The sequence below is a fragment of the Salvelinus namaycush genome, chromosome 13 (assembly GCF_016432855.1).
Source record: "Salvelinus namaycush isolate Seneca chromosome 13, SaNama_1.0, whole genome shotgun sequence".
Lineage (NCBI taxonomy): Eukaryota > Metazoa > Chordata > Actinopteri > Salmoniformes > Salmonidae > Salvelinus > Salvelinus namaycush.
The window spans coordinates 8,486,800-8,508,522 of NC_052319.1; the positions used below are offsets into that span (position 1 = coordinate 8,486,800).

The 21,723-nt window shown below is 43.1% G+C and overlaps 1 protein-coding gene across 1 annotated transcript in view; it reads left to right on the forward strand.

Moving 5' to 3' along the window:
• Positions 1 to 21,723, forward strand: part of LOC120057745 (inactive dipeptidyl peptidase 10-like) — a 66,562-nt gene that overhangs the window by 16,729 nt on the left and 28,110 nt on the right. The window contains exons 6-7 of the mRNA XM_039006225.1: positions 17,822 to 17,874; positions 19,970 to 20,051. Of these exons, the coding sequence (XP_038862153.1) occupies positions 17,822 to 17,874; positions 19,970 to 20,051 (135 nt within the window). The remainder of the gene's footprint in view (positions 1 to 17,821; positions 17,875 to 19,969; positions 20,052 to 21,723) is intronic.

Sequence of the window (21,723 nt, forward strand, 5' to 3'; positions counted from 1 at the left end):
TCATCAGGAGCATGCCCAGGCGTTGTAGGGAGGTCATACAGGCACGTGGAGGCCACACACACTACTGAGCCTCATTTTGACTTGTTTTAAGGACATTACATCAAAGTTGGATCAGCCTGTAGTGTGGTTTTCCACTTTAATTTTGAGTGTGACCCCAAATCCAGACCTCCATGGGTTGATACATTTGATTTCCATTGATAATTTTTGTGTGATTTTGTTGTCAGCACATTCAACTATGTAAAGAAAAAAGTATTTAATAAGAATAGTTCATTCGTTCAGATCTAGGATGTGTTATTTTAGTGTTCCCTTTATTTTTTTGAGCAGTGTATATATATATATATATAAACGGAAATATCACACATACATAATTATTCACTTTTACTCAGTACTTTGTTGAAGCACCTTTTGCAGAGATTATAGCCTTGAGTCTCCATAGGTATGACGCTACTAGCTTGGCACACCTGTATTTGGGGAGTTTCTCCCCTTCTTCTATGCAGATCCTCTTAAACTCTGTCAGGTTGGATGGGGAGCGTTGCTGCACAGCTATTTTCAGGTCTCTCCAGAGATGTTAGATCGGGTTCAAGTCTGGGCTTTGGCTGGGCTACTCAAGGACATTCAGAGAGTTGTCCTGAAGCCACTCCTACGTTACCTTGGCTGTGTGCTTAGGCTTGTTGTCTTGTTGGAAGGTGAACCTTTGCCTCAGTCTGAGGTCCTGAGCACTCTGGAGCAGGTCTTCATCAAGGATCTCTTTGTACTTTGCTCCGTTAATCTTTCCCTCGATCCGGACTAGTACCCCAGTCCTTGCCGCTGAAAAACATCCCCACAGCATGACATCTGCCACCACCACGTTTTACTGTAAAAATGGTCCCAGGTTTCCTCTAGACCTGATGCTTGGCATTCAGGCCAAAGAGTTCTTGGTCTTGGTTTCACCAGAGTGGCCTGTCATGTGCCTTTTACTGGGGAGTGCTTCCATCTGGCCACTCTACCATAAAGCCCTGATTGGTGGAGTGCTGCAGAGATGGTTGTCCTTCTGAAAGGTTATCCCATCTCCACAGAGGAACTCTGGAGCTCAGTAAGGGTGACCATCGGGTTTTTGGTCACCTCCCTGACTAAGGCCCTTCTCCCCAACTGATCAGGTTGTCTGGGCGGTCAGCTCTAGGAAGAGTGTTGGTGGTTCCAAACTTCTTCCATTTATGAATGATGGAGGCCACTGTGTTCTTGGGGACCATCAATGCTGCAGACATTTTTTGGTACCTTTCCACAGATCTTTGCCTCGAACCAATCCTGTCTCGGAGCTCTACGGACAATTCCTTCCATGCCATGGCTTGGTTTTTGCTCTGACATGCCTGTAAATAAGGAATTTCTGTTTTTTATATTTAATACATTTGCAAACATTTAAGAAAATCAGTTTTCACTTTGTCATTATGGGTTATTGTGTGTAGATTGATGAGGAAAAAAATATATTTAATCAATTTTAGAATAAGGCTGTAGCGTCACAAAATGTGGAAAAAGTCAAGCGGTTTGAATACTTTCCGAATGCTCTGTGTATGCCGTGCGATAGCCTATGCTTGCTTTTATGGATACATGGAACTGAGAAAGAGGTGCCACATTGATGTAAATGTGAGTTATGCTAGGCTTAACATGTGTTTTTACTAGCCTGAGAGGTTAGCCATTCAATGTGTTGCCATATGACCTGACAGCATTCAATTATTTACATTTTTTACGAGATGGAACTATCCCTCTCAATCATTAAAAATAGCCAATTTTCTTATTAGTCACCAGTACTGTTATTAGTGGTTTAATCAACATTGGTGTTGCAAGCATGAACATTTTACACGCCTCCTCCTGCCTTATCAGTGCCATAATGAGACGATTGACATGCACTGCTGCGTAAGTTCCATTTAGACACGTTCGTAACAGCCATGCAGCTTTAAAGGCCCACTCTTTCATTGGAAAACAACAAAACGGCATCCCTGCCATTTGGTTTAATATAAAGCTCAGGGAAGGGAATCAGTGGGTGTCTAATGATTTTAAATGATCAAAAACGGCTGCAAAAATTAGTGGGCCTTTAAGATGGGTTTTCGGAGTGCTGCTACACAGTCAGGTGTAGTGATTAACCCATAGGGACGCACACAGAGCAGAGTCTAGCGAAAGCTCAAGGTGTCTGTGTTTTCCTGCCTTCCCGTGGTGGCGGAGGCTTACGCCAAAAAGGCAATATCCCAAAACAAACAAAAGGCTTTCTGTCTTAGGCAAGCCACGCGCTCCTGTTTTGCACCGCCGTTTAACATTGTATTTGCACAGAGGGCTGGAAGGTGTATTTTGAGGGGAAGTGTGAGGAGATAATCCCAAAATATTGTTTTTTTGTAGACGCTCAGGTGTTGACAGTTAAGATCACATTATTGGTCCATCTCAAATGTGACTTCTGCTTTTAAACCAACCTCTCTGAAAAACATCTCCGTTTTTTGGAGAGGTGCGGAAAGCTGCCACACTCGGCGCCCGGGGAGCTGTTGTTGTGGGGATTAAGTGCCTTGCTCTAGGGCATAACAGCAGGCAATGGCATCTAGGATTTGATACCAGCAACCTCCAATTGCCAGCTCACTTTCCTGTCAGACCCGGGATTTGAACTGGCAACCCTCCGGTTGCCGGCTTGTCTTTCTAACCATTAGGCAGTTTTTTTCTCCTCCTCAAGGTGACACCCTGGGGAAAGAGGGGTTGTATGATTGACTTTTGTTCTACCTCACTCAAACGTAGGAGCTTCTAACACATAGACTTGTAGACACAGACCTACTTATAAATCCCAGGGGAGTTGTTGGGCAATGTTCAGACTTCAGAGTCTCACAAACTGTCTGAGTGGTCACCAACTGTGATCCTAAAGAGCTATACAAGTTTTAGTTCCAGGCAAGACATTGTTGCGGTAGTCTGATGTAAATTGTAGAACAAAGAACATCTTTTAACATCATGTCACTTTATTTTTCGACAAATTGGGCAATGCTGCTTTTAGTAGGGTTATACTCCCTCTCTCCTTTGTATTGCTCCCGCCTCTCTCTCAAAAAAAAAAAAGAACAATTAAAACCCCAACAACTACAAAGTACATTATCCCAGTTTAAGATGGCAGCAATATGGCAATTACCATCACTTTAAACTTCAAATGTGAACATTTCAGTTCTCTAATGTATTATAATTACATTATCCGAGTCTGTCGGTGAGGCTTTGCAATTGAAATATACAAACACCAGCAGCTGTGAGCACTTACATACCGACGCTTGATATGGAGAATTAGTCCTGCTATTCTAACACATGCCACTCTGATTTCCACATCCACTTACTGTAATTACATACATGCCATTCATATAGATTGACTGCGCTTTAAGAATTAGGCTGGACAAGTGTATGAATCGGGGCTGTCGATATTGTTATTGAAGTATTGTCTGTTTAATCTCAAGCTGCAGGATATCTCAATTCCCTGGGCGTCAATACATTCGGTATGGCTGATTAAATGAAATGTTACAGTACATATAATGAAAGTTTAGACTGACAGCTGTTATGCTATATTCATTCATTCCTTTATTTGTTAATATTGATGCAACCAGGCAAGGTACACTTTTGAGGTCTCACTTCCTAGTGTTCCCAGAATGCTTTGCTCTATAGGAGCTATAATAATATAAACATTTTACTTTCCAGTGCTCAATGATGTGGGTAAACGGCGAGAAAAACATTATTTGGTCCAAATTCAAGTTAAGTTTAAAACGGTGAACAACCATACCACAATTATTAATATTTATCACGTGTCTGCTGCAACTTTGTTGTTTTCTTTATGAATGCAGTGTGACGCATACTTTTCTGTTAGATGTTTGCAGTGATTCCTCGCATCGATTCAAAGCTCCGTCATTCGCCATAGATCGACATGAACTCAAGACGAGCTTAAGTCTGTCAGACACTACTGGCACTTTGAAAATACATTTGTGCGAGGCTCAAGCCGAGGCCTGCCCGCTCGATGAATAACTACCATGTTGAGCTGATTTTAAAACAGAAGATAATAATTGTGTTCCGATATCACTCTTGGTACACAGTATAAGCCTAAACTAGTTGAGTAGTAAAATGTGGCTTAACAAATCATACGTTAAATGGACTCACTCTGTGATTTTTTTTGTGGTTGACATGTATGTCCCCCATACATACAACATCTGTAAGGTCCCTCAGTCAAGTATTACATTTCAAGAACAGATTCAACAACGAAGACCAGGGAGCATAAAGAAGGGCAGTGATTGGTAGATGGGTAACGATAACGACAAGTTAATAATTATTCTGTGGATGATGTATTAAACCACCCAGACACGTCAAAGATGCAGTCGTCTTTCTGAACTGAGCTGCAGGACAGGAAGGAAACTGCTTGCCGTTATGTCACCATGAGGCCATTGGTCATTTTAAAACAGCTACAGAGTTCAATGGCTGAGGATGGATCAGCAACATTGTAGTGACTCCACATTAATGACCTAAATGACAGAGTGAAAAGAAGAATACAAATATACAGAATAAAATGCATATGTATGCAACAAGGCACTCAAGTAATACTGCAAAAACAATTTTGGGTCTAAATACAAAACCTTATGTTTGGGGTTAATCCAACACAACACATCACTGTGTAAATACCTCCTTATTTTCAAGCATGGTGGTGGCTGCATCATGGTATGGGTATACTTGACATTGGCAAAAACTGGGGAGTTTTTCAGGATGAAAAGAAATGGGAAAACCTGCTTCAATCTGCTTAACTCTGCAAATGTTTTAAAGTCACCATTGGCCTCATGGTGAAATTCCTTCCTCTCCGTCAACTGAGTTAGGAAGGACGTCTATATCTTTATTGTGAGTGGGTGTATTGATATACCATCCAGTGTAATTAATAACTTCACCATGGTCAGAGGGATATTCAAAAAATGTTTTATACCCATTTACCAATAGGTGCTGCTCTTTGCAATGCATTGGATAACCTCCATGTTCTTTGGGGTTGAATCTGTGTTTGAAATTCACTGCTCGACTGTGGGACCTTAAAGATAATTTTATGTGTGGGGTACAGAGACGAGTTAATCATTTAAAAAAATATTGTTAAACACTATTATTGCATACAGATTGAGTCCATGCAATTTATTAGGCTTGCCATAACAAAGGGGTTCAATTTAATCCATTTTAAATTGAGGCTGTACCACAACAAAATGTGGAAAAAGTCAAGGGGTGTGAACACTTTCTAAAGGCACATTTCATTACAGCGTAATGTAGAAACATGACTTGTCTTATCTTTATATCTTGAAACTCTCTCTGAAAACACAAGTTATATTTTTCAGTGTTTTTAATGTCACGTCTGTCAAGGAACATCTAAACAAGAAGCAACTAAAACAACAAGCATTCACAAACCTTTCTTTTAAAAATGCCAAGAGGGTTCTGGTAGAAATGTTAATTGTTTCTACTACAACAAAACCATGACATACGCCTAACAATATTAAATGTAAGATTGTTTACATTCGCCCAACCTAATCCCCTACAGGTGAAAAAAAGGGACAAAAAAACCTAAAACTTTCATAATTCCTATCTCAAAATTCATGACATTTTACATTTTTGAGCATAGGCCTATTTTTTTCTGCAACAGTACACTCACTCATCACACATTGTAAGTAAGTTAGTTACAGTGCCTCCTAAAGACATGATTGACATGGGAAGAGAGGGTGAAAGGTGAATGTAAATCTGCTAGTTACTGATTGTGATTTATCTTCATTGCTCTTAAATATTAACTTCATAATATAATCTTCAATATCTTCTAACTCAACATATACTGTACACTGTATGGCTGGATGGCTGGCTAGTGGCTTGTGTGGATATTTTAATATATGGTGGTTAGCTAGAGTCTAGACTACCTGTGTTGCTGCTGCCGACAGAGGAAATTATGTAGTTGGGTCGGAGCAAGTGTTGTTGATGCAGCTGCTCTTTTCTGTCTGTCTTCCAGACCGATTATTGATGATGATTATGTAACTCGAGTGGTATCAAGTGTTGATCAAATGTTATGCTGCGGTGGCAGTACTGTTGATATTTAAACTAGGTAGCTAGTTACACACATTCAACCAGTGACTGCATCTCAAGGTATGTTTGTGCATGCCCGGTATCCAATCTTAGTACAGAGCAGAGTAGGAAAAAGGTGCAACCTCCAGACAGGGCACACCAACAGGCACAACCAACAGACAGGGTGGTGGGTAGCTAACTTCATGACATTGCGATGACTTGCGGCAATGTGTTCAGAACAACAGCAACAAAACCTTATACAAACAAATATATATAGCACCACCCAGAAGGCTTGTAGGATGGCAAAGTGGCATCTGCTGGGCACTGGTTTACTCCTATCCGTTCATGTGCCTGCCTGTAGGGGTAAAGTGGAAGGGTCAGACTGTTGAAATCACAGATTGTGCCTTTAAAGCCTCAGTGTGGCATTATAATGATGGTTGAGGCGCGTGATCCATGCTGCGGAGATAAGAGACTGTGCTCTCAGGTGTGTTTCTAAAGATAGAAACAGGCTCTGCACCCTTACTGAAAACTCATTATCATTGCAGAATAGAGAAAGGCATTTGTTACCTCTTGTCTGAATTGCATTACAGAATTTCCAAAGATTACTAGGTGCAGAATATTTGTTGACTTATGCCAGAAAGAAACAAACTGCTAATATCACAACCTGTCAACATTTGAGTCTGGTAGAATATCTAAAATCAAGGTCTACAGTGCAAGGTTTATAGCAATGGATGTTTGTTGGAAAATATACAGTACCAGACAAAAGTTTGGACACACCTACTCATTCAAGGCCAAGAGTGTGCATAGCTATCATCAAGGCAAATTGTGGCTAATTTGAAGAATCTCAAATATAAAATATACTTTGATTTTTTTAACACTTTTCTGGTTACTACATGATTCCATATGTGTTATTTCATAGTTTTGATGTCTTCACTATTATTCTACAATGTAGAATATAGTAAAAATAAAGAAAAAACCCTGGAATGAGTAGGTGTGTCCAAACTTTTGACTGGTACTGTATATCTAGAGAATACAGAGTATATACAGTTGAAGTCCTGTATTGTTTATTATCTCCTCCTTCTCATGCTTTTAGGAATGCTGTACAACACATATAGTCTAACCCCCAACAACATATCTACTGTGCATGGTCTAATTCAAACTTTAAAGAAAAACAATAAGGATTATTTAGTTCATCAGCCATACAGGACCGAACAGAGGTAGGAATACATATAGCATAGAACATTTTTTGTAAATAAAAATAATAAGGTTGTGGATATTGCTTTTTATTCTTTCAGGTCACCGTGGAGACTGTAGTTTTAGAATTGACTCATTGTGGGTATGTGATGCTGGAACATGTCATGAGTATTATACTGCACATATAACATTGACGTTTTGTACACTGTACAACACTAATGTAAAATAGATTAAGGGCAGAACAAAATCCTTCTTCCAGATGCTTAACTCAACAAATGCATAAATCATCATTGATTTATCCGCAAATACTCTAGTTACACAAGTGGATCTCAAGTCAGGATTCTGTCCTAAATGTTTACCGTATATGTCCCGCCCTGACCTTAGAGATCCTTTAAATTCTCTATTTGGTTAGGTCAGGGTGTGACTATGGTGGGCAATCTATGTCTTCTATTTCTTTGTTGGCCTGGTATGGTTCCCAATCAGAGGCAGCTGTCTATCGTTGTCTCTGATTGGGGATCATATTTAGGCAGCCTTTACCCACCTGTTGTTTGTGGGATCTTGTTTTTGTGTAGCTGCCTGTGAGCAGCCCAGAACGTCACGTTTCATTTTCCTGTATTCTGTATTGTTTTTGGTGAGTTTCTTATTTATTAAACATGTGGAACTCTTACGTACGCTGCGCCCTGGTCCATTCATTCAGACGATCGTGACAGTATATGCATTGTACTTTGTCAAGTCCCTGTCTTTGCTTGTCTTCTGTTGAAAAATTGAAAACAGATCGTTGGTTGTTGAGCAGAACAATCTGTTAGGGGTCTCATTTTGGACTACCAGGAAGCATATATACTTATCAATGTACACATTTTTACAAATTGTGGACTACCATGAAAGATGCATTTTAATCAATGTACACATTTTACTAGGGAAAGTACGGTACAAACGGAAAACATATAAGGCATGATGTTTTACCTCATCTGTGTAAATCGGGAATCAAAAACCCTTACCAAAATGTTTCTGAATAAATGTATCTATGACTCGTCATCTCATAAAATCATGCAGATTACTTTTGTACATGAACTGTTATTACAGATGTATCAAGTCACACTGTGCAAGTAGCTTGATAAGTGGTATAATGTTTACATGGTTCTACATTATAGCTGTTGGTGGCCCTGATCACCTCCATTCTAGAGGCATTGCCCTCACATGCTGGGGAGGGAGCTCTGTGAAAACCGGTTTGATGGAGACTGGAACTGAGCTCTACTGAGATGATGTGACCAGATGTGATCATCACACTGACAGCCTGAGTCTATTGAGAGTTATAGCATGGCCACTGCACCACCATCTCCAGTTGTCTTATGAATTTATCATAATAGTGCTACCGCTTGCAGCAGCAATAGCCTCCAAGCTCGGTATGTTAGCTTGTGCCAATTGTTAAATATAGCCTGTTATAGCAGCAGGGAGTAGGATATCCTGAAGTTAATATTTGGATCTCAGCTTTGGTTGTAGCCATCCATCTTAATATTATGTATCTTCTCTTAGATGTGTGGCTCGGTATCGTTATGTATGTTTTGCATGACTTGAATACTTACCTTTTAGAGTGGTTACTTTTCTTTGGCATTTAATGCTGCATTTAATGCTGTGATCCATATGTCTCCCTTAGGTGTGTTTTCAATAGGCATACGTTTTATTGTTAATTGTCAGTTTGGGATCATTAAGGCAAAGTTTAAATGTATATGTTTTTCTGCCAATCATATGAAAAACATTTAGCAATAATAGCAGTAAGGTGTGAATATCTATTTGATTGCTTTTTGAGCCTTTAATGGAAATAACTACCTTTTCAGTAATACTTTACTTGACACCCAGCGCATGAACACGTTATGACACGGTCATAATAATGTCATAATAGCTGACATAACGTGTCATAGCCTGTTATAAAATGATCATAACACTGTCGTGACACATATATTTAGACCTGTTGTGATATACACTACATGACCAAAAGTATGTGAACACTGGCTCATCGGACATCTCATTCCAAAATCATGGGCATTAATATGGAGTTGGTCCCCCCTTTGTGCGCGTCTGTCCAGTCATGGAAACCCCTTTCATGAAGCTCCCGATGAACAGTTCTTGTGCTGATGTTGCTTCCAGAGAAAGTCTGGAACTCGGTATTGAATTTTCAACCGAGGACATACGATCTTTACACACTTAAGCACTTGGCGGTCCCGTTCTTTGAACTTGTGTGGCCTACCACTTCGCGACTGAGCCGTTGTTAATCCTAGACGTTTCCACTTCACAATAACAGCACTTACAGTTGACCGGGGCAGTTCTAGCAGGGCAGAAATTTGACAAACTGACTTGTTGGAAAGGTTGCATCCTATGACAGTGCCATGCTTAAAGTCACTGAGTTCTTCATTAAGGCCATCCTACTGCCAATGTTTGTCTATGGCGATTACATGGCTGTGTGCTCGATTCTATACACGTCAGCAACGGGTGTGGCTGAAATAGCAGAAGGGATGTCCACATACTTTTGTATATATAGTGTATATTGCATTATTTTGTGGCTGTTATGACACCTGCAAAAGAGTGTCAAAACCCACAAAACCTACCACACAAGGCAAAACATTCCATTGCACAATCAACAATATGTTAATGTTACAGTGCATTTGGAAAGTATTCAGACCCCTTGAATTTCATAACATTTTGTTACGTTACAGTTTTATTCTAAAATTGATTAAATCGTTTTTTCTTCCTCATCAATCTGCAGACAATACCCGATAATGATATAGTAAAAACATTTCCCCCCCCCCACATTTAAAAAGAATTAAATACAAATATTACATTTACATAAATATTCAGACCCTTTACTCAGTACTTTGTTGAAGCACCTTTGGCAGTGATTTACAGCTTCGAGTCTTCTTGGGTATGACGCTACAAACTTGGGACACCTGTATTTGGGGAGTTTCTCCCATTCTTCTCTGCAGATCGTCTCAAGCCATGTTAGGTTGGATGGGGAGCGTCACTGGACAGCTATTATCAGGTCTCTCTAGAGATATTCAATCGGGTTCACGTCCGGACTCTGGCTAGGCAACTCAAGGACATTTAGGGACTTGTCCCGAAGCCACTCCTGCGTTGTCTTGGCTGTGTGCTTAGGGTTGTTGTCCTGTTGGAAGGTGAACCTTCGCCCCAGTTTGAGGTCCTGAGCACTCTAGAGCAGGTGTTCATCAAGGATCTCTCTGTACTTTGCTCTGTTCATCTTTCCCTCGATCATCACTAGTCTCCCAGGACATGCCACTGAAAACATCCCCACAGCATGATGTGCCACCACCATGCTTCATCGTAGGGATGGTGCCAGGTTTCCTACAGACACTTGGCATCCAGGCCAAAGAGTTCAATATTGGCTTCATCAGACCAGAGAATCTTGTTTATCATGGTCTGAGAGTCCTTTAGGTGCCTTTTGGCAAACTCCAAGCGGGCTGTCATATGCCTTTTACTGATATTTGGCTTCTGTCTGGCCACTCTACCACAAAGGCCTGATTGGTGGAGTGCTGCAGAGATGGTTGTCCTTCTGGAAGATTCTCCACAGAGGAACTCTGCAGCTCTGTTAGAGTGACCATTGGGTTCTTGGTCACCTCCCCCAATTGCTCAGTTTGGCCAGGTGTCCAGCTCTAGGAAGAGTCTTAGTGGTTCCAAACTTCTTCCATTTAAGAATGATGAAGGCCACTGTGTTCTTGGGGACCTTCAATTCTGCAGACATTATTTTATGCCCTTCCCCAGATCTGTGCCTCGACATAATCCTGTCTCGGAGCTCTACTGACAATTCCTTCGACCTCATGGCTTGGTTTTTGCTATGACATGCACTGTCAACTGTGGGACCTTATATTTTGCTCCTTTGCACCCCATTATTTATATATCTACTTTGCACATTCTTCCACTGCAAATCTACCAGTGTTTTACTTGCTATATTGTATTTACTTCGCCACCATGGCCTTTTTTTGCCTTTACCTCCCTTATCTCATCTCATTTGCTCACATTGTATATAGACTTATTTTTCTACTGTATTATTGACTGTATGTTTGTTTTACTCCATGTGTAACTCTGTGTTGTTGTATGTGTCGAACTGCTTTGCTTTATCTTGGCCAGGTCGCAATTGTAAATGAGAACATGTTCTCAACTTGCCTACCTGGTTAAATGAAGGTGAAATAAATAAATAAAATAAATAAATATAGACAGGTGTGTGCCTTTCTAAATCATGTCCAATGAATTGAATTTACCACAGGTGGACTCTAATCAAGTTGTAGAAACATCTCAAGGATGATCAATGGAAACAGGATTCCCCTGAGCTCAATTTCGAGTCTCCTAGCAAAGGGTCTTATTTCAGTTTTAGATTTTTAATACATTTGCTAAAAAAAATTGAAAAATCTGTTTTTGCTTCCTCATTTTTGTGTATTGTGAATTGATTGATGCAGGAAAAATGTATTTAATCCATTTTAGAATAAAGCTGTAACGTAACAAAATGTGGAAAATGTCAACGGGTCTGTCACGTTCCTGACCTGTTTTCTGTTGTTTTGTATGTGTGTGATGGTCAGGGCGTGAGTTTTGGGTGGGCAGTCTATGTTTTCCGTTTCTATGTTGGTTTTGGGTTGCCTGGTATGGCTCTTGATTAGAGGCAGGTGTTTTGCGTTTTCCTCTAATTGAGAGTCATATTAAGGTAGGTTGGTCTCACTGTTTGTTTGTGGGTGATTGTCGCTGTGTTTGTGTATTTTGCACCACACGGTACTGTCTCGTCTCGTTCGTTCGGTCGTTCCTGTCTGTTCATGTGTTTCCTCGTTTCATGTAAGTTTATAGTTTAGGTCTGTCTAGTTCGTTTTGTTATTTTGTTTATCATTCAAGTGTATTTCGTTTTGTGTTTTTCCGTCTTGTCAAATAAACATTATGTATTCATCACCCGCTGCGCCTTGGTCTACTCACTCACCGAAAGAGAGCCGTTACAGAATCACCCACCAAACCCAGATCAAGCAGCGGGTTAACGGACAGCAACGACAGCAGCAGTGGGAAAAGGAGGATTGGACATGGGAAGAGATCCTGGACGGTAAAGGACCCTGGGCAGAGCCAGTGGAGTGCCGCCGCCCCAAAGCGGAGCTGGAGGCAGCGAAAGCGGAGAGGCGACGTTATGAGGAGGCAGCACGGAAGCAAGGCTGGAAGCCCGCAAGTACTACCCTAAAATTTCTTGGGGGGGGGCTAAGAGGTAGTGGGCCGAGGGCAGGTAGGAGACCTGCGCCCACTTCCCAGGCTAACCGTGGAGAGCGGGAGTACGGGCAGACGCCGTGTTACGCAGTAGAGCGCACGGTTTCTCCTGTACGGGTGCATAGCCCAGTGCGGGTTATTCCACCTCCCCGCACTGGTAGGGCTAGATTGGGCATTGAGCCAAATGTCATGAAGCCGGCCCTACATATCTGGCCACCAGTACGTCTCCTTGGGCCGGCTTACATGGCACCAGCCTTACGCATGGTGTCCCCGGTTCGCCAACACAGCCCAGTGCGGGTTATTCCACCTCCCCGCACTGGACGGGCTACGGGGAGCATGCAACCAGGTAAGGTTGGGCAGGCTCAGTGCTCAAGGGAGCCAGTACGCCTACACGGTCCGGTATTTCCGGTGCTACCTTCCCGCCCCAGCCCAGTACCACCAGTGCCTACACCACGCACCAGGCTTCCAGTGCATCTCCAGAGCCCTGTTCCTCCTCCCCGTACTCGCCCTGAGGTGCGTGCCCTCAGCCCGGTACCTCCAGTTCCGGCACCACGCATCAGGCCTATTGTGCGTCTCAGCCGGCCAGAGCCATCTGTCTGCCCAGCGCCGTCTGAGCCATCCGTCTGTCCAACGCCGTCTGAGCCATCCGTCTGTCCAACGCCGTCTGAGCCATCCGTCTGCCCAACGCCGTCTGAGCCATCTGTCTGCCCAACGCCGTCCGAGCCATCTGTCTGCCCAACGCCGTCCGAGCCATCTGTCTGCCCAACGCCGTCTGAGCCATCTGTCTGCCCAACGCCGTCTGAGCCATCTGTCTGCCCAACGCCGTCTGAGCCATCTGTCTGCCCAACGCCGTCTGAGCCATCTGTCTGCCCAACGCCATCTGAGCCATCTGTCTGCCCAACGCCGTCTGAGCCATCTGTCTGCCCAACGCCGTCTGAGCCATCTGTCTGCCCAGCGCCGTCTGAGCCATCTGTCTGCCCAGCGCCGTCTGAGCCATCTGTCTGCCCAGCGCCGTCTGAGCCATCCGTCTGCCAAGCGCCGTCTGAGCCATCCGTCTGCCACGAGCCGTTAGAGCCGCCCGTCTGTCCCGAGCCGTTAGAGCCGTCCGTCAGTCAGGAGCCGCTAGAGCCGTCCGTCAGTCAGGAGCCGCCAGAGCCGCCAGCCAGTCAGGAGCTGCCAGAGACGCCAGCCAGTCAGGAGCTGCCAGAGACGCCAGCCAGTCAGGAGCTGCCAGAGACGCCAGCCAGTCAGGAGCTGCCAGAGACGCCAGCCAGTCAGGAGCTGCCAGAGACGCCAGCCAGTCAGGAGCTGCCAGAGACGCCAGCCAGTCAGGAGCTGCCAGAGACGCCAGCCAGTCAGGAGCTGCCAGAGCTGCCAGCCAGTCATGAGCTGCCCTACAGTCATGAGCTGCCCTACAGTCATGAGCTGCCCTACAGTCATGAGCTGCCCTACAGTCATGAGCTGCCCTACAGTCATGAGCTGCCTTACAGTCATGAGCTGCCTTACAGTCATGAGCTGCCCTACAGTCATGAGCTGCCCTACAGTCATGAGCTGCCCTACAGTCATGAGCTGCCCTACAGTCATGAGCTGCCTTACAGTCATGAGCTGCCCTACAGTCATGAGCTGCCCTACAGTCATGAGCTGCCCTACAGTCATGAGCTGCCCTACAGTCATGAGCTGCCCTACAGTCAGGAGCTGCCACTCAGTCCGGAGCTGCCACCCAGCCCGGACCTGCCGGAGTCCCTCAGCCCGGACCTGCCGGAGTCCCTCAGCCCGGACCTGCCGGAGTCCCTCAGCCCGGACCTGCCGGAGTCCCTCAGCCCGGACCTGCCGGAGTCCCTCAGCCAGGACCTGCCGGAGTCCCTCAGCCAGGACCTGCCGGAGTCCCTCAGCCAGGACCTGCCGGAGTCCCTCAGCCAGGACCTGCCAGAGTCCCTCAGCCAGGACCTGCCGCCCCTTATCCCGGTGCTGCCCCTTATCCCGGTGCTGCCCCTTATCCCGGTGCTGCCCCTTATCCCGGTGCTGCCCCTTATCCCGGTGCTGCCCCTTCATTTAGGTGGTTTTAGTTGGAGGGTGGTCATTGGGAGGGGGATACAGAAGCGGGGAGTGACTATGGTGGTGTGGGGACAGCGTCCGGAGCCTGAGCCACCACCGTGGTCAGATGCCCACCCAGACCCTCCCCTGGACTTTGTGCTGGTGCGCCCGGCGTTCGCACCTTGAGGGGGGGGGTTCTGTCACGTTCCTGACCTGTTTTCTGTTGTTTTGTATGTGTGTGATGGTCAGGGCGTGAGTTTTGGGTGGGCAGTCTATGTTTTCCGTTTCTATGTTGGTTTTGGGTTGCCTGGTATGGCTCTTGATTAGAGGCAGGTGTTTTGCGTTTTCCTCTAATTGAGAGTCATATTAAGGTAGGTTGGTCTCACTGTTTGTTTGTGGGTGATTGTCGCTGTGTTTGTGTATTTTGCACCACACGGTACTGTCTCGTCTCGTTCGTTCGGTCGTTCCTGTCTGTTCATGTGTTTCCTCGTTTCATGTAAGTTTATAGTTTAGGTCTGTCTAGTTCGTTTTGTTATTTTGTTTATCATTCAAGTGTATTTCGTTTCGTGTTTTTCCGTCTTGTCAAATAAACATTATGTATTCATCACCCGCTGCGCCTTGGTCTACTCACTCACCGAAAGAGAGCCGTTACAGGGTCTGAATTCTTTCTGGATGCACAGTATATAAAATTTTCTGAAATTGACCATATTAAATTATCATTGTAATTACGCACAAATTTATGTCAGACATGCACCTACCCCCAATGCACTGTTTCTGATGACTGGGATACATTTTGTAGCAGATTTCAGACACCCTATTTTAGACTGATGACTAACATAAGGGCGTGTATGTGATAGACCTATCTGGCTTATATGATTATGATGGTCATAATGCTTCTTGACCGTGTCATAAAGTGTATTTTTTGCAAGTTATTTAAAATATGGTGAAAAAGAAACATGACTGTAAATAATGAATTACAACAACAACATAGGACTTAAAAAAACACTTTAAAATGAAAGGAAACTTTTTGTCAGGGAAAAGAACACAGTTCAATAAATGTGGGTTTTGACACTCTTATGTAGGTGTCATAACCAGCCATAAAAGAACATAATAGGCGCCATAACAGGCGTAAATATATGGGTCATCACAGTGTTATGACCATGTTATGACAAGTTATGTCAGCTGTTATGACATATTATGACATGATTAGGACAATTTCACAACATGTTATGACGCTGGGTGTCAAGTAAAGTGTTATCAATTTTTTTCAGATCATCTGGCAATCTCACCCAGAGAAAATGTCATTGCATAGTCCTTCCATTTGTGAAAACGACACTTAGAACATGGAAGTGGTTCTCATGCTTCTTGGCGAAGTATTCGTCTGGGTCAAATATAGATTGAAGTATTCCTTCACACATAAAGCTCATATTCACCTCTTCGTCTTGATGTAATCGTTCACATTCATCACACCTAAACCCACCTCTCAGATTCACAGATTCAAAAATAATACCAAAACATCTTACCCCTCCTTCCCACCCTTCACTCATGAAACATATCAAAGCTGTTAAGAGGCTTTGTTAGTCTGAGAGGCTAATCCTCACTTTCTCTCATAGCCATTTTAGCCAACTGTTGACAATCTTATGAAAAGAACATTCCTAAATGTCTCCTATCACAGTGTCAGAGTAGACAAGACAGCCTTCTGAGTGTGAGTATGAGTGACCAGTGACGATGCAATGTATTTTTCGGTGAACATTTTCTCGGGCAACTCAAACAGGAGAACCAAAATTAAGACTGAAGGCAGGGTGACTGGTATAATCAGCCAAGCAGACTCCATTTCCATGGGCAATTGAGCTCTGGTTAAGATGAGTGGCGCGCCTCCACTGCATTTATCACTATGCTCAAGGGTGAGATTACGGTAATATTGTTATGCAAATGAGCTCACTGATTACCCATACAGCACCACTTAGAAATTCCCTCTTCACCTGATGACAACTAAAAGCTGTGTTGATGGATATACACTGTGTACAAATATTAGGAACACCTGCTCTTTCCATGACATAGGCTGACCAAGTGAATCCAGGTGAAAACTATGATCCCTCATTGATGTCAGCTATGATCCCTTATTGACGGCAGAAAAACCTGCAGTAGTCTTTTTAATAAACCTTGGGAAGTTTTTATTTTTAACAACTTAAACAATTACACCCATTTTAATGCCAAAGACACACCAGACTGGCTTTCCAAGAGGTGTTGGATGTTCCTGAATGGTCCAGGCTCAGTCTGCAATCAAAAACAATGGATATACACCGAGTGTCCAAAACATTAAGAGCACCAGGTGAATCCAGGTGAAAGCTATAATCCCTTATTGATGTCACTTGTTAAATCCACTTCAAATCAGTGTAGATTAAGGGGAGGAGACAGGTTAAAGAAGGATTTTTAAGCCTTGAGACAATTGAGACATGGATTGTGGATGTGTGCCATTCAGAGGGTGAATGGGCAAGACAAAACATTTGAAGGGCTATGGCAGTAAGAGCCATGCGCACCGGTTTGTGTGTATCAATAGCTGCAACGCTGATGGGTTTTTCACGCTCAACAGTTTCCCGTGTATATCAAGAAGGGTCCACCAGACATCCAGACAAGTTGACACAACTGTGGGAAGCATTGTGTAATGAATACTCAGGGAGAATACGCGGCAGATGTTTATTAAGCCTTCACGGAAGGCAGGAATCGTGGTCGCAGGCAATGGTCAAACACAGGTAGGCAGTCAAAAACAAACAATACCCCACAACCATACAAACAGAAAGAACTGAACTAAATAGGGAGCTGATGAGACCAGGTGAGAAACAAACACGGGTGAAATCAATGAACAAAAATGAAAGACAGGGCTACGTTCCAGAACACAAAGAAAAAGAACACAAGGTTGACAAAGAAAAGCAGAACCTTACACATTGGAGTCAACATGGGCCAGCATCCCTGTGGAACACTTTCGACACCTTGTAGAGTCCATGCGCGGACAAATTGAGGCTGTTCTGAGACCAAAGGGGGTGCAACTCAATATTAGGAAGGTGTTCCTAATGTTTTGTACACTCAGTGTAGATTGAGTTTTAATGGCCTTATAGATATGCAAACGTTTTCTGTCCAGCTTTCCATTTAGGTCACAGTGCCAAATAAAAACAATTATAGATTTGGGTAATGTGCAAAACATTTATAATGGAAAATACATCTTGCTTTGTTCATCTTTCATCAACACCACATTTTTTCTGATTATGTGTTGGCGATAACACATTCTCTGCTATGGATTTCTCCTTAGGTGTACCGGTACTCTTTCCTGGCATCCTACTTGATATACAACCTGCATACAAGGTATGTATCACCTGTCAAGATTTGAGTAGACTAATAGTAAACAGAAGGCAATTTCCTACCAAGATGGCAGCTGAACCCGTGTGTCTCGTGCGCTTCTGTTTATTCGTTTGCAAGTGTTTTTTTTGTTGTAATCATTTCCAGATACAACAGTATTTTTTTTACATAGTCAACAAGTTACTTGGCTATAAAAAAGATAATCTATCTGTTCTCTTATCGGAGAAAGCAAACAGATATCAATTGCTCCACTCCGGTGCCAGTGCTGAAAGCTCCATCACTATGCACATGTCTGGTTGAAAGCCTCCTCTCGTACCCTGCCTCCCGAAACAAGCCTCTCCCAAGCGGGTGTACCTAGGCTGTACCTAGGCTACTCCTGTGACATGCTGCACTGCTTGGCCCTCACCTTTCGGTCTGTTGACTCTGCTTCCGATTATCCAGGCCTGCTCCTCGCCTGTCTGGTACAGATACCCCCGCCAATTGCTCCCTTCTTCCCCGTGCTTCGCTCACCTCCAGCACACATTTACACACACACACACACACACACACACACACACACACACACACACACACACACACACACACACACACACACACACACACACACACACCGTTTTATCGTTAGCCTGTAGACTTGTGTGGACTTTTACTCGGGAACTTGGATGAATTTCAATTTTTATTACTTGGCCTTTATTGTTATTTTATTGTAGCTTATGTACTGTAGCTTAGACCTATTTCTTATTAGTGTGCATCCTCATAGGCCTATTATTTTAGTCTTAGAAAACTTGTTATGATTATTTTTCACGTTGATTGATCGGCTACAAACGAACATGTTGCTGTTGTTGCTATTGTCTACCCTTGAAGCTTACACTGAGGATGACGCATTTAGGGCCTGATGCCTCTTAAATGCGGAGAGCTTTGAGTGTTTTCCCCCATGGTGCATCCTGGGAGAAACCATACCCTTGTCCCGCTATTGCTGCTTTTACTGTCAGGAAATGGACATTTCTACGCCATCTGAATTGAAAAGTCTAAATGGTTTGAAGTTTCTGCACATGGTTTGAAGTTTCTGCACATAAATGTAAGGAGTCTTCTTCCGAAACTTGATTTTGTAATTATTTGGATAAAAAAAACAGACCCAGATATATTTATGCTTCCTCAAACCTGTCTCTAAAAAATCTATCACTGACAAAGATTTTGGCATTGTTTTTCGGGCAGATCACAAATCTAAGGGTGATGGTGTTGCTATATACATAAAAGACAAGTTGTCTGCGACCATTCTGACTTCTGTTACCAAGCCTAAGCAATTTGAATATCTGTCTTTGAATATACCGTAAATCTCTGCGCATCCTTGAATCTGGTTGTCTCCTGTTGTTATAGAACCCCCATCTGCTATTGTTGGCTCTCTGGATTGTATTTTTTAATTATTATAACACAATGTCAAATCTGAAGTCGTGCTTATGGGTGACCTGACATCCAACTCTCATCACCTCAAGAATTTATGTAACACCTGTAATCTTACTCAGATTGTCAAAAGTGTAACAAGGTTGAATGCGAAGGGTCCTCTGAAATCCTCTTTGATTGATCTCATTTTAACCAATACTCCTCATCGTTTTAATGGTTCTGGTGTCTTTACAAATAATGTCACTGTGCGGTTGTCTGTGTAAGGGATTGTAAAATGTCTAAATTACCTCCACGTATCATCATGAATAGAAATTGTAAGCTGTTTGATATTCAGGCTTTTTTACATGATGTTTTAAATATTGCCTGGAATAGAGTTGAATTCATCCCTGATGTTGAATGAGTCTTTTCTTACTTCCACAAAACATTCCAGGATGTACAGTATGCAACAAGCATGCCCCTATCAAACAATACAGATGAACTAGCTGAAATAATAAGGAAGCAGAATGCTGTGTGGGCAAAAGCAAGAAGGTCTGATTCGGCTAATGATTGGATGGCTTTTAAATGCCTTCGGAATCATGGTGTGGCTATGACCCGAAAGCTGAAAGCAGACCACTACCTCAAATCTACTGCTGATAATCTGAATAATCCTTCGAAATGTTGTACATGAGGGACTGCGTAATGATGTTGTGTTTTCAATCAGGGAGGTACAGGAGCTGAACCCTCCAGAGGTGTCGGACTCGGTTCTGCAGTTTGCTTCTTGGGGCGTTCGGGATCAACAGCTGGTGAGTATTCCTATGGGTCAGCTTGAAGAAAATGACTCATGCTAATGTAGGGTTTATGATGTGTACACTGCACACCGTGTACTCAATCACGTTGAGTTCACGTTCCTTTACTCATGCATGGCAGTAGATTTATGATGCGTAGTTAAAGTCGGATGAAATGGGATGAGGTGAATAGGGGCTGGTCCGCAAATTGGTTGGGTATGTGTACCATGTCTGCACTGGGACCATACCATAACAACACAACCAAGCATATGAACTTGTAGAGCAAGACACTAGGAGTTTTTTACTGTAGATCTCAGGAAGATGACATCACACAGTGAGACGACTAGCAGTGAATGGCGTTCCTCCTTTGGAAAGCCATATATAGTAAGTATGTAAGCCTTGGACAAGCCTTGTCTGAGCCAGAACGGCCCATAGGGCAGAATCTCCTGATTCTGTAGCACGAGGCAGCTTGATGACAAAATGCTAGTCTATCGCATGGCATTACCCACAATCCAGCTCCTTAGTGTCAAGCAGAGAGGCATCAGGTCCCATTTCTAGACTTTTTAGTTTGATTAGACTGTGGATCGAACCCCCATCAGGGCGGACACTCTAACCACAAGGCCAGAGTTGGTTTAAAGTCATTGTGTGTAGTGTTGAAGCCAAAATAGCCATTTGTGTTTGAACAAAATAGTTTGACCTTCTCGCATACTATAAGTTAAAAAAAATGTACACAATCGAAAGCAGGTGCGAAGGACTCTCAATCTCAAATCAGGTCTTTGAAGTCTATTGCAAAACGTGAAATCAACATGAACATGAGCCCATGAAATAAAATGTTTTTTGTTGTGTTTTACCAACCAAATACGTTGCTTTGACTCATTTTCAATCGCCGGAAGCCATGGAGAGGCATGGGCAATGTTTAAACCTCTTATGTAACAATGGTATGTATAGTTCATTCTCCAGACCCCCTTTGCTCAAAGGTGAATGTTGATTAAAGGTTGTTTTTGACATGAGAGATATATAAACAAAAGCCGTAAAAGGAACCAATTATCGAGACAGAAAACGAACAACAGTACTACTAATCAACCCGTTGCTTTAAGACATGTTGTTGGCTACCAGATCTCTCTTTGTGAGTAATTCCCTCTACCCAAGGAGTATTAAGCATGGTATAATCAGTTCATTATTTGTAAAGCGTAGACATGGAAAGTAATTAACCGTTTGATAGCATATTTATCTACTTACTGCAGTATTTATACCTGGCCCCCATGTAATCAGTTACATAGGCTGCTTACAAAGGCAGCCCAATTCTGATATTTTTTTTCACTCATTTGTCTTTTGACCAATCAGATCATCTCTGAAAAATGTCTAATGTGAAAAGATCTGATGTGATTGGTCAAAAGACCAATTAGTGGGAAAAAAAGATCTGAATTTGTCTGCCTGTGTAAACGCAACCCTAGAAAGCCCTTACAGCTGTGTGTGTGTGTGTGTGTGTGTGTGTGTGTGTGTGTGTGTGTGTGTGTGTGTGTGTGTGTGTGTGTGTGTGTGTGTGTGTGTGTGTGTGTGTGTGTGTGTGTGTGTGTGTGTGTGTGTGTGTGTGTGTGTCTGCCTGTGTGTGTCCATTTGTGTCCGCTGGTGCATGAGTGTGTGTGGCTCTGGTAATGACAGAGTAGGTTTCATTATTCATTAGCTCTTT